The sequence below is a fragment of the Manacus vitellinus genome, unplaced genomic scaffold (genome assembly GCF_001715985.3).
Source record: "Manacus vitellinus isolate BGI_N305 unplaced genomic scaffold, ASM171598v3 scaffold_3_pilon, whole genome shotgun sequence".
NCBI lineage: Eukaryota > Metazoa > Chordata > Aves > Passeriformes > Pipridae > Manacus > Manacus vitellinus.
The window spans coordinates 18,164,695-18,181,945 of NW_021940535.1; the positions used below are offsets into that span (position 1 = coordinate 18,164,695).

General features: G+C 35.1%; 1 protein-coding gene across 4 annotated transcripts in view; it reads left to right on the forward strand.

The window, feature by feature from the left end:
• The window catches only part of ZNF385D (zinc finger protein 385D), a 324,809-nt gene that overhangs the window by 226,926 nt on the left and 80,632 nt on the right, over positions 1–17,251 (forward strand). For 3 of the 4 annotated variants that reach the window (XM_029961872.1, XM_029961875.1, XM_029961873.1), the window contains exon 3: positions 6,786–6,896. In XM_029961872.1, the coding sequence (XP_029817732.1) occupies positions 6,786–6,896 (111 nt within the window). The remainder of the gene's footprint in view (positions 1–6,785; positions 6,897–17,251) is intronic. The other variant, XM_029961874.1, reaches the window with a different exon arrangement.

A 17,251-nucleotide genomic window follows, 5' to 3' on the forward strand; every position in this document is an offset into this window, starting at 1 on the left:
ACACAACATTGAACAATTTCTCATTAGGTGAACATTGTCCATCTTCTGAACAGACAAAAAGCCAAATTTTTGGGGAAAAATATGCGAACATATTTCAGAAATATAAATTCAGAAAGGTGTCAAATTAAGACTTATAGGCATTTCATGTTTTTAAGGGCTCGATCTGCAACCTTAATATTCTTTTAGTACTGCGTGTTTCTATATTTAGCATACATTACACATACACAGATTTGTTCCAGTTTGACAGTCCTTCACATGTTGTTTAGTGTGTTTGATTAGCATAATCACTGTGTGATTATTTCTCACTAGCCTTAGCATATGCAAATTCTTATCTTTTGACTGACAACCATTATTAGACAATTGGAGTATAAGGATTTGCATAATCTCTCTGTGGTTACAGTATGTATGTGTAATACCACTGTGAATGCAAATCCTTTTGCTCTGCCTGGTTTCTGTACATTCAAGCAATTTGCCAGAAATACTGCTGCTGCCTCAGCATCTCATTGCCAAGTGGAAAAATCTACAAGGAAAAAAAATAACAAAAAAGAAGGGAAGAGAGAAATACTAGAGTCATGTCAGGAAGGTGATTAGACAACTGCTACAATTAAATAACTCCAATAAAAAATAAAAAAAAAGGAAAAAGAGGAAGAGAGACACACTCATATAATTTGAATAACAGAATAAAAAGTTTACCTTGGGAATTAATTCTGAAGTTACAGAATTCAAGTTACATAAACTGGTTGCATTGTTTGGGAAGTGACTGTGATTTTCTTTTTGATAGATACAGCTTTTTAAAAGAGAAGTAATTATTCTGTAAATATTGCACATTATTGTACTTGATGTAGGTATCTTATATTAATTATGTTATATTTAACAAGGTGAGTAACATTTCTTTTTATGTACATAGAAAACATCAGGTTAATTCTACTCTCATTGATAAGAGAAGAAATGCTAGACACTTATAAAAGGTGTACAATGTTGAGTTGAATTCACTACATAATTATTCACCATAATTATTAAGGCAATACTGAATAAATTAGCTATAGAAAGATAAACCATGCATGGTACCACATCTAGAATATGTATTTTAATTGTTTGACATCATACTGTTCTATTTGTACATGAAACCAAAATATTGATAAACATTCTTTTTGTACGTGTGTGTGTTTAATTATGCTTACTAAACTCCTCCCATCATTCCTTTTGAATTGTGTTCTTTAGTTACTTTATAAGATTCTTATTCAAAGATTAATGTGGTTTGGGGAAAAAACCCCAATCCTTTAGTGCTAACCTCAACAACAGGACTTATTTCTCATGAATAATATCAAATATGCTCAGGATCAAATTACTGAGCTGTTGTTGAACTGTTCTGTTTCTGACCTGGTCACAAGTATATTAAGAATGTGTCAGGTAGATTGTAAGTTATAGATCTGACACTTCTGGAAAACATCATATTCTGCACAGATAATTTTTTTTAATGTGCATAGTTGATAAATACTTTTAAGAGTGTTGAGATGGCTGTGCACACAGAAATGAACAGCAATGTGTGACACCCACTAGTTCCTGTACTTCCTGCAAGTTTTAGACCTGTAACACTTGCCTTGTCTAGCTTGAAAGTGCAGCTGCGGTAGATGTCAAGTATCTCTTGGAGAAGTAGCTAGGACTCAGTTTCACAATGCCTATGATATGGGCAATGTAAGTCTGAAAGTCCAGCAGTTCTCCAAAATAAAAAAAATTCTGCATGAGTAATAATATAACAATGTGATGTATCTAATATAATTGACCAGCATGATTGCAGGGGAAATGACTGTGAATTCTTGATGCCACTGAGATCACAGAGGAACTACTCAGTTTTCAGTCGGAAATAGATAAATTATTCCATGAGAAAATTTCTGATTCTAAAAGTCCCCAGGCTATAAATGATGGTGACTTTATGCCATTGAGGAACATCCCTACAGCTTAACCTTTTTGTGTTTCTACAAGTATGGCAGAATTATAATCAAGCAGGCAGTTTTATGTTTGAACTGGTAGGTGTTAAAACTGCATCTACTGGGCAGTTTTAGAAATGGATCAAGTTCACCAATAATTATGAACTGTGGAGGACACAATAATATTTTAGAGTTTTTGCTTGGTAATGGCAAAGTTTGGTGCAGGATTTACACTGTGTCCAATGCTCTTACAAGTTTCACTGTTTGTTGTAATGTAAGAGAATGAATGAAAGGAGCTCCCACTGACTTATCTTTATCTTTTTATCAACGTTACAATGCTAACACAATGCAATGTTACAGTGTTACAATGAAAATAGCATTAAGGGAATTATATTATGAGTAATTCTATATAATTATTATATTTATATATATATGATTATTTATATTCCGAGTATGGTTTCTTGCCATAGGTTTGCATTTCTACAAACACATTTGAGAGTAAATACAAAATTAAGTTGAGTAAGTACAAAATTAAGTCAAATAAGTACATTGTAATATTATTATTGAATATGTTAGCATCTGAATTTTAAGAAGATCTGAGGGGTGTTGGTACCTGGGTCACTAAATTCACTTAGCTGTTCAAGTAATGGAAGTCTTTCCTTATGTGGGTATTTTTTTTTTTAATTACCACTAAAATGGTCTACAGCAATTTTTTCCTGAGATCTTCAATGACCTGACATGGTTTTCTACTCACTTAGTGTAAGACCATAGTGATCTGAGACAATCTTTTCCAGCTAATTTTTTTGGTTTTGAGGTAAAAATACTTTCTTTACTTTTTTGATTGCTTTAGGCCTACCATATGTTCTGAACAGGCTCTGGGAATCCGTGTTATCTTCATCCTTTGACCTGGATGCTTTTATTTATAGACATTAGTGCATTTCCATTAATTTACTGCAAACTGTAAACATTTGAAATTCTCATGTCATGCCTCTTGGTTTTAATACATAATTTAAAAAAAAATCCCTTGGATTTATATCTTTTTGTGATTTGAACCTTTGCGGGTCAAACTTGCATGTTTTCCTTTGCTATTGGCTTGTTATTGTTTTTAACTTAGGCATATTCTTATACCTCTGGGATAAGAAATCACAGAAAAACAACCACGAAAAATTAGACATATTAAAAATTACTTGAAATTCAGGAAGAGCTATGTGTTTTAATTTCATTTTCAGTGTAAAACAATTCTTCACACACACTCAAATAAAGGTAACACTGAGAAATTATTTGTGGAAAATATGAAAATTTACCTTTCCAAAGGATCAGATTTCTCTGTAGGCAAAATATACCATCCCAGGTTCTGCACTAAACAAATAGGCCTTCAAGGATAGCAGCTGTTGTGCTGTAACTGCCAGTGCAAATACATTATGGAGAGGAAGTAAAGGGACATCTTGCCAGCCTTGGTCTTCTGCACAGCTTTGAAAGTTGAATGATAATCTCTCATGTGAATTGCAAATCTCTCTGTCCTTCACTGTAAATGAGAGTAAATTAAATCAGTTTCATCTAAGAAATAAAATCCAGCAATTGTAATATAGCACTAGCAATGAGTAAAAAGCAAATTTTATCAAAGTTTATCATGACAATTTTTATTTTGAAATTGAATACCACTTACAGAATTTGAAATATAATTTATATGTGTAATTAGCAATGTTCAGTGAGCCTAGAAGTGCCTGGAGATTATGTTAAGTATCTCACCACTTGCTGATTATCTCAGCTATATGATATTATTTCCCCCTTTATACTTCCCTGCAATCCTTGCTCTCTATTTTCTGCAATCAGCTACCTCTCTTTATTCCTCTGACTCTCAGCAGGCCTTCTCTCTGTCTTCAATATCTGTGAGATCTTAATCCTTATCATGCTGCACCAAAGTATCCTGTTACCTCTCTAAGATTTCCTGCATAAAACTTCTGGAGGCTTATCTGGTGCTTTTTTGATGTTTATTTGGAACTTATGGAATGGCGATGTTTCCCAAACAAAATCTTCAAGGAGAAATAATAATGTAAAATACTCCACAAGTATTCTGCCCCAACTTTATTAGAATCTGGGGTTAAGTTTTTAAGTTTAGCTGTGCTTTGCAGTATCAAACAACAATTCTCCCATCCTTGAAAATGCTCAAGGCCGGGCTGGATGGGACTGTGAGCAACCTGCTCTAGTGGAATGTGTCCCTGCCAATGACATGGGGGTTGGAAAGAGATGATCTTTAAGGTCTCTTCCAATCCAAACAGTTTATGTTTTTATGAACTGGCAGAGAAGGGTTTATTATTTTGAAGCAGCTTTTCTTAATCAGTTTGAAAGCTATCCAGAACTCTTCTTCATTTAGAGCCACAAACACAAATCATCCTATTCACAGTAACACCATGTAGCTTTATATCTAGAAGTCTATATCTTTAGAAACTGAAAAGGAAAGGTACAGGTGGGTTTCCATATAAGCAGATAAATAAGAGAAAATCTGTGGAGTGATTAGGAAAGAAACTCCACAGTTTTCCATGAGGCCAAAATAAAAGTAAGTGTAACATACAACAAGTATTCTATACATTCATGATTTTTTTTAATTCTAAAAAATTTTTTGTCTCATTCACAATATGTAAGCATCAGTTGCCCAAGAAATCTGAGCTCATTTGTAGGTAAAATTCTTACTTTGAAGATGGGTAAATCCGATTAAAAAAAATCAGTTGTTTCATCTTATTAACCATGGTGGAACCTTTCATTTAACCCTTGGAGTGTTTCTTTATTTGCTTTCTGGAGTTATGGCACTTGTGAGATAATGTGAAAAGACATGTATTAACACTAAAGGCTATTACCTCACATTATCTCACAAGTGCCATAAATTAAGAAAGTCAACAAAGATGTTCTTTAAAGCATCTCACAGCTCTGGTTAATGTGAAGTCAAACAGTTACACTTGATCAAAGAATGCACAATTTCTTGTTACTGTGTGCTAACTTTTTCATATATTTGAACTTGAGGTTTCCCTAAGTATTTTAGACCTGCAGTGGCAAAAGGAACAGAATTTCTCCAAACTTCAGCAGTAGTGAAATTTAAGACCACATCATGCTTTAGTATTGAAAATAGCGAGATACCGGTCTATTCATCTAGCTGGAAAAAAAAAAAAAAAAAAGGAAGAGCTTTTACTATTTATTTACTTTGCTATGTAGTGGTCTTCTTCCTGGTCTATATAATAGTATTTTTGGACTGTGGGCTTTTTCAAGATCACGCTACTCAGTAAAATGAATGTTTCTAACACATGATTTCATCACTGCAGGAAGTCTTACACAGCATGTTGTAGTGTTTCAGCACTTGATATACTCTCACCTTAGCTATCAGTGTTATTTTGGGGTTATGTTACAGTGGAATCCCTATATTCTAGGTGGGATTGTTGTTCTTTTATGCAGATGGTTGCATAAATGTATGAGGTGTTTCACTTTCACTTCAAATGGAAGAGGACGCTCAAACTGAGCATGTCTTCCAGACTGTCCTATAAAGCTCTCCTTTTTGCCTTGGTTCATTTGGGCTTTTTGTGGGTGTGTGTTGGGGGAGTTGGTTTTTTTTTTTTTTTAAACCAATCTGATTTTCTTTTCAACAGGAATTATTTTAAAGACCTGTTTCATATCTGACACTGAACAGCTGTCAGGTGATGCAGAAATTCCGTAGTGATCTGTTGTGGATTCACTGCAATAGAGGCCATGACTGTCTACTATTACAGCTTTCATGAATAATTGATTACTCTAAGGAAAAGCTCTGATTCTTTTTTTATCAAATAACCCTTTGCTAACAGACTAGAATATAGTGAATCATGGAGACATGAGCATGGAAAAAGATGGGTTTTTTTTCAGGACACATACAGATTATACTGCGTGAATACTGGTTATCAGAATTAGGCAAAATCTGTGAATTTTTAACTATTTAAAGATAAAAACTCTCAGTGGCTTAACAAAATTGTTGTACAGCTATTACAAGATTTTTAAAGTAGCTTTCAAATGCTTCTTGTGAGGAAGAAATATGAATAATTTTGATCAATGCATTTGGGGAAGTTGACTTCAATCATCCACGTAAAACAGTCTTTTGAGTAGTTTTTGTAAAATTCTCTGCCAAAATGGTACACTTTTTCATAAGGACCCTTACTTGCAGACACTATCAGATCAGTGTTTTGGTAGAAATTAGCTCAGAAAAACCTTTTTCATAAAAGTCCAAATTCATCCTTAAATTAGATTTTATTTACAATAGTTTCCTCTAAATGATAGTGAAAATAATCTTTGGAGGATTTGGATTTTTTCATAAATTGTGTAGATGTTGTTTCATGGAAGAGATTAATTTATTGGTTCATGGGAAATTATTATTTTTTTCATGATACTGAGCTATTGCATGCTATTCTGGAATTATTTGAATATTATATTCCTTCACATTTCCATTAATCCTTTTGATAGTAATTTTATTTTAAATGTTCTTGTTTCATTTATTAAACTAGATTTTCTATGATATAAAAATCTTAAATTGGTGTTTTGATAGGTAAACTTTTTCAGCGTTCACAGCTTTTACCTTTCTTCAGTAAAGGGAGATTGGTACATACAAAATTGAAACAAGGATATCCATTTCAAGACAGCTAATGACACTTTTCTTTGTTCCTTTTTCATTACCTCCTTGTAAAACTGTATGAAGAAGAAATATTCATTTTCAAAGAAAAATAATAGTTTTTCTGTAGTGTGAGGCATGGTATGGCATGATGCAATATCTGTTTTGAAATTATAGATAATATAGCACACAGTGGAACAGCAAAAGCTTTCATTTTTCTTCTTTTCTCTTTACAGATGGACCCAATTCAAAAAGCTGTAATAAATCATACATTTGGAGTTCCTCTTCCTCATCGAAGAAAGCAAATCATATCATGCAACATTTGCCAGCTGAGATTTAATTCTGATGTAAGTCGATCGTTTTGTATCAGATTAGAAATATGTGCTTATCTTCTAGTATGTGCCATAATTTTCATAAATTGAACCTAAATGAAACGTTGTGAATTCAGTTTGTCGCTCAGCAGATGAAAAGGTTGTAGGATGTTTCAAATAAGCACAATTGCTTGGCAGTGTTTATACACCCGGCCAGATTTTCTCTGCCAATATATCCCTGCAAGCTCATCAACTTCAGTTGTGCTGCACAGAGCGTAAACAGGAAAAATTGACTGATCCATTACTGCTAATAAGGTTGATATATTTGCTGGATCCTAATTCTTCTACCAGTACCTATGTACCTTCAACTGGCTCCTTCTTTACCTTCTCTCACTCCTGCAGCAGTGAAACAGAGCAAGCTGAACTAGAAATGGTCCCTAATACAAAGAGGAAACCAATAATTACCCAAGGAAGCTGTGCTGTGATGTTCCTTAACATCACAAGTGACACCTGTTATGTCAGAGAAAAGCCTGAGATTTTAACTCTTCTGTTTCCTTCTCAGGGTCATTGTGTGTACAGGCAAAACCTGACATAGTACAATATATTTCCTTCTGCTATTCTAGTCTCTTCAGGAAGTTTCTTGACAGGGCCATGGCTAGTGGAAATTAATCTTCCCCACTCACTACTTGTTTTACTAATTTACTGTTTTACTAATGGAAGTTACTTCTGTCAGAATAAAAATGTTTGAATTTAGAGTAAGGTCAAACCCAAAAGTGTCCACTAGGGTCCTTCCTCATGCCAGTCATAGGAAGAAGTGAAATAATTCTTGTGTGCTCCTGCTTCTCTGTAGGCAGATATTTATGTACAGTTTGTACTATTTTTAGTTTATTGGTTATTTATTAAAGCCATGATCTTGTCAAAAACTTAAATTGAACTTTGAAGCCTAATTTTAAAGATTGCCCTCCTAAGGGAGAAAATAATACAGCTCTTTTCATGCCACTTAGCTTTTTATTCCTCAGAAATAATTTAAACAAGATCTCAGTCACAATTTCCAGACCAGTCAGCATCACATATTTAATTTTACTGATGACTCCAGATTTTCTAATTCACCTACTGAATGGACACCTTCCTCTTATAATATTGGCATAATTTTCAAAGAGTGGTACAAGGAAGGATAATACCCTCTCTGGAGTCGTCATGTCCCTCACAGATAGAAATAAAGGAGTCAAATTAGGCTCTTCCATTTAGAAGCCAGATGCCAGAATTAGGACTGTGGATACTGAGTCATTCATGAGGAGGGGATGATGGAGGCTTCTGGGTTACAGTGGATCTCACCGACTGAGCAGCCCAACTTATCACAATTTTCAGCTTTGTCTTAGGAAAAAGCATGTCACACTGAATCATACACAGTATATAGCTACAAGAGATATCAAACGCTTTAGTGTAACATACCAGAGTGAAACATCTCCTTTCAAAGAGGGTATACCATTCGTTAGCCTGCAAAAACATCCAGACAAAAGAAAGGATGAACACATCATTAAAATGACTTAGTCATTAGCAGTTACACAACTCGGATTGATATATGGAGTGGAAAATTTTCCAGCTGACAGGCGTTAGACCTTTTCCAGAATAAAATGTCTGAAATAAAAATGCTTCTACAGAGAAACAAACAAGTTATCAGTGCATACTGATACTTTTTACTCAGAGGACTGCTATGGTCCCATACTGTTCCTTTTCTGGCTCTCTTAGAAAGTATTCCAAAAAGAGAGGGGAAAGAAGCAGTGGCCATTTTCAGAGTCATCCATGGTGTCCAAAAAGCTGGTTTCAGAAGAAATTTATTAATTTAAGCTGTTCACAGAAAACACTTGGAAGACAAGCTGTTAAGCAGATATTTAACTGTCCCTTCACACCTTCAGGTGTTAGAGGCTTGAACTCCAAATAACCGACACTACTCAGAAGAAGGTTGTTTTAATGCCCTCCTCTCAGAGTAGATCAATATTAACTTTATGGAAGGGGGAGACCTTCTTGATGAGTATGTTTCACTTTCCACTTCTAATATTCACCTAATTTTTAAAGCAATTCCAGTGTCGCTGATTGATGGAGAGATTATGATCCGAAAGTTGTCCATTGATTAACCTGGGATGATATCTCTTCCCCTTTTTTCTACCACACAGAAGCGATTTGTGGATATCTTTATGATGGTCTCTTCTCATTCCAGTGCTTATAGTTATTACTACTGAAAATCACAAAGTGCTCTGCTGAGGTTTTTCAATACATGAGATGTAGTCACAGTTCCATTTCAGTTTAAGAATGTTTTTTTGCAATGTGAGAGGAATAGGCAGAGCTATTTCCTCCATTGCTTAGGTAATTCTGAAATGTCCACCAGTGTATAAAGCAACAATGTGCTAAACTAAAGATTTAATATTGAGACTCAAAGAAAAGATTGCTTTGAAGAAAAAGAGTTGTTAGCTATCATTTTTTGATAACTCTACTATATGAATGGCAAGCACCCACATTTTATGTTTTTCTCCTACTATCATAAAAATTTTTTCATTTACTCAATATTCATACCTTTCATTTTCATCATATTTTATTGAATATGATTTAAATCCATAACAACAATAAATACCTTTTCTGTCTAGAAACCTAGGCTTTGTGTCTCTTCTACCAATATGTCTCTACTTTTAGATGCTGGAGATAGGATTTATCAGAAAGTAATGAATAGAAATTCCATTTATCTGCTGCACAGCAATATTATGAAAATGTTTACAATAAAACTGGTCTGTGAGACTTTTCATTTTTGCAGAGAATACAGAATTTTCTCCCTTTTGATATGGATTTCTTTAGGAGCAGCAGAGCTTTTTTTCAGGTTACATGGTATCAAAATTACATTTTAAAAAAAATGAGAAAAGGCAATACAATAGTCTAAAATCATTTAGCTTCTTTGTAAAGGAGTTTTCTATAAATCTTCATGACAGCTTTATGTTCAGTGTTTCTTTTTAAAATAAATCTTTTCACAAAAGGGAAGGGAGGAAAGAGTAAATAACCAAAGCCTCTCCATGCTGAGAAAAGACATTAGAACAGTAGAGGTAGGTTCTGTGGAGTCCATTTTTTTTTTCATTCAGGGAAATCTATATACAACATCTACAATCACATTGTGCATCCGGTACAGGGCAAAACGTTTACAGATGTGCTTGGGTGCAAGTGCCTGTATTGTCATTTAGATGTTGGCAGCTGCTGAGAGGTATTGCACCAGGTCAGAAGAACTGTTAAATGCATGCTTCACATTAAATATCTACTAAAAGTACCCTGTAAAATGAAGTGCAGCTGACTTCAGTAGGATAACTCATGTGCCTATAGGTAGCTGTAGAAGTAAATTTTCTGCTAATGGCTTGGGAAAAAGAGAAAAAGAAAGCACTTACTAAATTTTCCTGTCTTGACTATTTCATCTTCTTTTGCCCACATTTCTGATTTCAATATTTGATGAAGTTATCAAGTTATTGATATCTATCAACAAGGTCAATTCTTCCAAAGGGGTTATCTATTTTTCTTCCCTCTTGTTAATGCAGATGGCTGAGTGATGATTCAGATTGCCTTTAAAGAAAGGTTGGACAGAGTTCTGATGTGTTCACAGGATTTGAATTTCATTCTGATACACTGTAAAAATATTTCCAATTATGTTAGCCAGAAATTATTGTTTTACTTAAATAGCAACCACAATAATATTTCTCTGAAAATCAGGAGCTGAATTCTCATCAGTCCTTATTTGTTGTTTTTTACCTTGTTTTTCTCCATCTCTATAAAAAAAAGTATCACTGAATTGACATATAGTTCAACTGTATGAAGCCATCAGAGTTCAAAAAGTGCTCTTGCAGTTAAACAACAGTGAAGAATTTTTTTGAGGATAAGGATGCAATATAGCTCTGCAGTATTTTACTGTGGTTCTAAATTTTGTGGGGAAAGAAGCAGGATCAAAGGACTTATATCCTATTTAGGCTATGCTTGACATCTAGAACGAATGATTAAAGTATCAATTTGTAAGCACCTAGGGTATAATAAGGCAATAAGAAACAGTCAACATGAATTTGTCAAGAACAAATCATGTCAAACCAATCTAATTTTTTTCCTTTGACAGGGTAATTGGCCTAATGGATAATAGGGAATAAATAGCTGTGATGTATTTTGGCTTTAACAAGGGTTTGTAAAGTCCTATGTGACAGTCTTGTAAAGCAAGTAGGGGAATATGGTCCAAGTGAAATTATTAAAAGTTGGTTGCACAACAGATTGAAGAACTGTAGTGAAAATAGTTGCTGATGGTTTCCTGTCAAAACAAAAGATCACAAGAAGTCAGGATCTGTAAGAGTCTGTTCCATTCTTATTGCTACTCTAAATTTTCATTGGCACTGTACCTGATAGAATAGAGTATACATATACCAAGTTTTTGGATGACACCTAGATGGAGAGTGCCAGGCTCCTGATGGAAGCTGGTAAGTTCAGGATTGGAGTCCAAAATTGTCTTCAGCAGCTGGAGAAAATAATCTGGAATTCCGACAAGTGCAGTAAATAAAAGCACAAACTATTGTGCTTAGACTGGAAAAAGTAAATGCACAAGCAGTAAAATGAGTACATGTCTGGCTTAATGGCAAAAAAGGAATTATACTGAATCATAATCCAAATATGCATTAAGAACGGATACTGAGGGGGGGAAGAAAAAAAAAAGAAAAAGGAAACCACTCAACTAATCCTGTGATAATTTTTCCCCCAAAATGTAACATTTCTCAGTAGGTAAGTATTCCACAGCAAATATTCAAGAGCAGCCCTGATCAGGACTGAGTGTGCTTGTGGATGAGAGACTGGACATGACCCAACAATATGCACTTGGAGCCCAGAAAGCCAACCCTATCCTGAGCTTCATCAAAAGCAACACGGCCATCAAATTGAGAGAGAAGATTCTTCTCCTCTGCTCTGCTCTGGGGTCCTGAGTACAGGAAAGACATGGATCTGTTGGAGCAGGTCCAGAGGAGGGCCACCAAGATTATCAGTGAGATCAAACACCTCTCCTATGAGAAAAGGCTGAGGAAGTTGAGGTTGTTCAATCTGTAGAAGGGAATGCAGTGGGGAGACCTCATTGTGGCCTTTCAGTAGAGGAGGCCTATAGAAAAGACAGGAGCAAACTTTTTAACAGACCCTATTTTGGTAGAAGGGGTAATGGTTTTGAACTGAAAGAGTCAGTTTGATACAGATATAAGAAATAAGTTTTTTAAAATGAGAGTGGTAGAACACTGGAATGGGTTTCCCAGAAAGATGGTAGATGCCTCATATCTGGAAACTTTCAAGGTCAAGCTGGACTGGGTTCTGAGAAACCTGATGTAATTGAAGATGTCCCTGCTTATTTCAGGGGTGCAAAACTAGATAACCTTTAGAAGGTCTCTTCCAACTCAAACTATTCTATGATTCCATGATTTGAAATTGACAATGCCTCAGGTGAAGAATTATTTATAGCAATGGTCATCATACTTCCACAGAAGCATAACTGGTTTCAGAATTTAGAACACATCCACTAGTATGACAAGATGTGAAAAGAACTTCACTCAGCTAGGGAAAGCAGAAAGAACTGGATAGATGTACAGTAGAAAATACCAGGAAAATATAGTAGGTTTTCCATATCTGAAAGGAGGTTAATAAGAGTTTAGTGACCAATTGATTTTTGTGTTCCTTGGTTTTGATAGAAGAATAAATTTGATTAGCTCTTCAGATTAATTTTAATGAAGAAATTTTTTGTTGAACTGCTTGATGAAACAATTCTCGCTATAACAGTAGTGAAGTTCTGGAAGAAGATACATAGGGACAGTGTGGGGTGCCTGTTGGCAGAGAGTATTTGCAAATTAGACACCTGTTGCTGAAGATGGACAGGAAATGCTGGATGTAGTCCCAGACCTGAGAGAGGGATTATACGACCTACTGCTTGACTACTTTGCAAACCTGTTTGTGTGATTTGGAGGATATAACAGAGATTTCATTCCTCGTCCATGCCAAATGATGGTCACACCTGTAGCTTCTGTTTCAACAAAAGAGGGGAACTTTAAAATGTTGGTCCATTAAGAATCAGGAAAGGCTGGTGCAGATAACTGCTAGAAGTTATTAGCATTTCACCCTTCTGATTTCAAATCTGTTATTTTTCAACTTACAGAGATATCCTTAAATGGTGTTTGAAGCAGTCTGAACTATTTGCCTCGACCACTGTTCTATGTGTGGCAATAACAACAGACTCTTATGTTTTACATGTTCTGTTGTATTTCCAATTATGGGTTAGATTTAGATTTACAATTGATCTGGAGTCCTGGGTCCTGGTTTGGTATAAACAAAACAATTTCTGCTTGAATTGTAATGCACAGCTCTTTTAATCAAAGTCATTTGTTGCAGGTATTGCCAGTCAACAAGCACATTTATTTATTTGTTACCTTAGGACATTTTACTTTTGTTTTTCCAAACTAATGTGTCTGTGTTCTATAAATTCATCAGCCTGATTCTTTAAGAAGGTTCTCTTCTGCACACATTTAGAGATACTCAGCATCCCTTTACAATCAGCGTTACTCTATTAGGGTATAGTATTGACTGCAGCACTTATACCTTAACATGAATAAAACTTCATCCAAAATTAACTTATATATGTATATGTATGTGTGTGTGTGTGTGTGTAATTCCATATATATATATATATATATGTATGGAAATACACTCATAATTTGACACTTTCCCAGAGGTGCTGGTTCATGGTATTCACTAGAAAATGTAGCAAGTAATCGTAGAAAGTGTGGAGATTTCCATGGGATATCTGGCATTTACACCAACACATTATAGAAACCCTAAAGAATTACTAAAAAATATTTCAAGATATTTGACTTTTTGGTATTCCAAAAGTCTAATCAAATAGCACAGAATATTTTGCATTTGCGTTGCACACATGAAAAATTTTGAAAACAACCTAGTATAATTTACTCAGTACAATGTTCAGTGGAGTCTGTTTTTATAGGCATAGCCTGCACATTTTAGAAGCATTAACTCCTCTTTCCTATACCACAGTTTTAAAAACCATAATATGAATTGCAGTCAGACCCTGTGCAGGTCTGGTCTTTCCCTGTGTTTTATTATTATTAAAATTGTGTTCTATTTTGAAAGAAAATAATCTTAATTTTGTTATAAGTAACCTTTTTCATGTAGGAAATAAATAACTTAATTTATAAAATCCAGAATAATCTGTTGAAAAGTAGTAATAAATTTTCACATAACCTATAGTTTCTTAAAGTTTCTTAAATGTTTAATAGAAAGTATAAATAATTTCCTTTTGTTGTATAAAGGACTTTTCTCATAATTTTCACTTTCTATATAGTACTTCTATGAATCTATACAAGCTAGAAGTAGAAATTATTCATATCTTGTTGTTTAGCTTCGGAGTACTTTTGGAGGTGTTGAGCTGGATCCACTGACTGATATCCTAAGCTCGTGACTATTTCCTTGCCTTTTAAGCACTGGTTGCAAACTATTTTGCAAATATTTTGGGTGACCCTCAGTAGCTGCTGTGAGTGGTCTCTAAGTTGTATGCAAGCTGTGGAACTCTCTGCACAAACTCTTCTCTAATCCTTGCACCTATCTCCTCTCTCGTAATGGAAGTAACCTATTCTGTCTAGGAAATCTGTACTGTTTCAGAACATGGACCAACCCAGAGGTATCAGGCTCACAGAGGCATTACCTGAGGTCAAGAAGACAGTAGGAAAGAAGGAAAGTTTTGAACATGAAGGAAGCACATTCTTAATGTCAGCTGATTACTTAGACTGTTGCTGATGGGGAGAGAATGGAGTGCCTTGTTATCCACTTTATTTGTATTACAAGACTTACACTTTCCTCTCAAAATTCACTCTCCAGCCACATTCAGCAGTGATAGTTGAAGAGAGAATGTCTAAATTAAGCACTGGAACACGCAGCTCAGGGAAGTGGTTGGTTGACCATCCCTGGAGGTATCTAAAATGTGGGTAGAGGTTGCATTTAGTTACATAGTTTAGTGGTGGATTTGGCAATTCTGTGTTAATGGTTGGACCTGAGGATCTTAAAGGTCTTTTACAACCTAAACTATATATCCAGGAGAAAGGAAAGTCAAATGTTTCCAGCTACCTAGTCCCTGGACAAGCAGAGGTTGAGGTTTGAGGAGGACAAAATCTATGTCAGCTGAATATCAGAGTCGGTATAGAAACATGATGCTAGAGAGATTAAAACATTCAGATGATCATCAGATGTTGCTGTATAGGATTTAGATTATGTGAAGCTTAGACATTTTTATTTTGTCAATGCTTTCTTCCTACCTCTGTTCATCCTATGAGGTTTTTTCATTTTCAAAGCATTCACTTATTTTGACAAAACAAGTCTATTGTGCAGAAGTTTTGACATCTCTTTTAAATTACTTGCATTTGATAGAAATGATATGTTAATAGAACACGGCTCTCTACAATAGTCCTGTTTATAATTTGCAAAAGATTAATAACCAGTATTCTGACTGGAATATAAAAGGTTTCTGCTTCTGGCACTGGAGTGAATGGTTGCAGTATTTGCCCTTTTGGGGCCAACTTAACTTAGGCTGGGGCATGGATCACAGAATTGAAAAAAGAGCAGAAGGAAAGGCAGAGGTGATAGTAGTTAGTAAGACAGAAAGTTGGAAATAAAAGCAACCTCTCTCCTGTGTTTGAACACATCCATGTGTTTTACTATCAGAAGTTTCCTTTCTCTCAGAAAAGGTTAAATTAATATAGAAGAATGTACCAGAAAACATTATACTGGGAGGCAGGATGCAGATCCAAATGGTCTCATAGGTTCTAGAATTTCCAAAATCTGCTTTCAGTGTCGGGAGCATGCTTAATGTGGATTATCTGTCATGCACTAAGATGACTTCCAGGCAAATTACATATTTGTTTCCAGCTGTTTTAATGAATTTGGTCCTGTACCTACATTCTTTGGGTTACAACAGAGTCAGAAAGATTTTGAGCCTGAAAGAAGGTGGAGGAACATGAGAATGAAAATCAGATGCTGAAGTTGGGCAGGTAGTGGCTAACTAGAGTTTCTTTGAAGTCTTTGGCTGGAATTGTGGGAAAAGAAGACAATGCTTAGTAGTTTTTAATTGTATATAGAAAAATACCATTTTATACATGGGGAATGGGTATAGACAGGGGAAAACATAGACAGTATAAAAGAGGGTATAGAAGGTCTCTCTTCTAGTTCTCTATTGTGCCATTCATGGAAAAGACTGCCTGTTTAAACTTCAAGGAGACAATTCTCTGCTTTTCAGTTCTTGCTATTCACTTGTATTTGAAGCAATTTTTACTGTCAGCTTCTTCAGTCAACGTGGGAAGTAAATCAGTCAACTCTAACAAGCAATTGAAATCTATGAACAACTGTGCTGGGGACTCTTTACAGAAACCACTTTCCATGAGCAAGTCATCACCTAAAAGGAAAGATAGATTTTAAACTCCTTGTTGTGCGATCTTCATCTACCCTTTTATTTTGTTCTAAGTTCTTCCTTACAGATTTATTTTTAAAAATGAGAATTTATACAATAGAGAATCTGAAATTCTGGATTTTTAATAGTAGGTGCAGATAAAAGATTTCACTGTAATAATGGCAAAATACTGTCTACTTTTTGTTACCAATTAGTGACTCCTTGCTCACTTTCTTAAGCACTGTTAAGGACACAAAGAAGAACTTGCAGAACAGAAACAGACAGGGGTATATGCCAGTCTGGTTCATAGAAAGAGTACAGAGTGAAGAAAATGTGCAGCAAATTGTATTTTTTAGAAAACACACACATGCTCACGCACTAATTTCTTCTAAAAATGCATTAAGAGAAACGTTGTGCTTTTACTTGGCTTTGGTTATTATATACTCTTCCAACATGCATAAAATCTTTCCAAATAATCTTACACTAACTCTGGACACCTTTTGCTTTTCTCTTTATGGTCAGTAAAATTGCGCTCCCTGGGGTAACTGTGATATATTTTTTTCCACTGTATCTACGCAGCCTCCTCTCATAGCAAATGTAATATTTACTTTTGTGACAATTACTACTAAACATAACTGCCCCTGATGTAAACAAATTCCACTTCAGAACTTCCAGGTCTGACTTTTTCAGTCCTTTGTTCTTTTATCACTTCTCTCATGTCTTTTACAGTCTCTGGAGATATTCCTCTTCTGTGTACTTACTTACTCACATCACAGCTAACAGCTGGGAGCCTTATCCTCTGAGGGAGTGGATGCACAAGCCAGTATCTCTTTTTAAAAGCTTTATATTGGAATAAAAAAAGCGTATATTTGAACTATACTTTTGAGGGTGTATTGCCCACACGCGT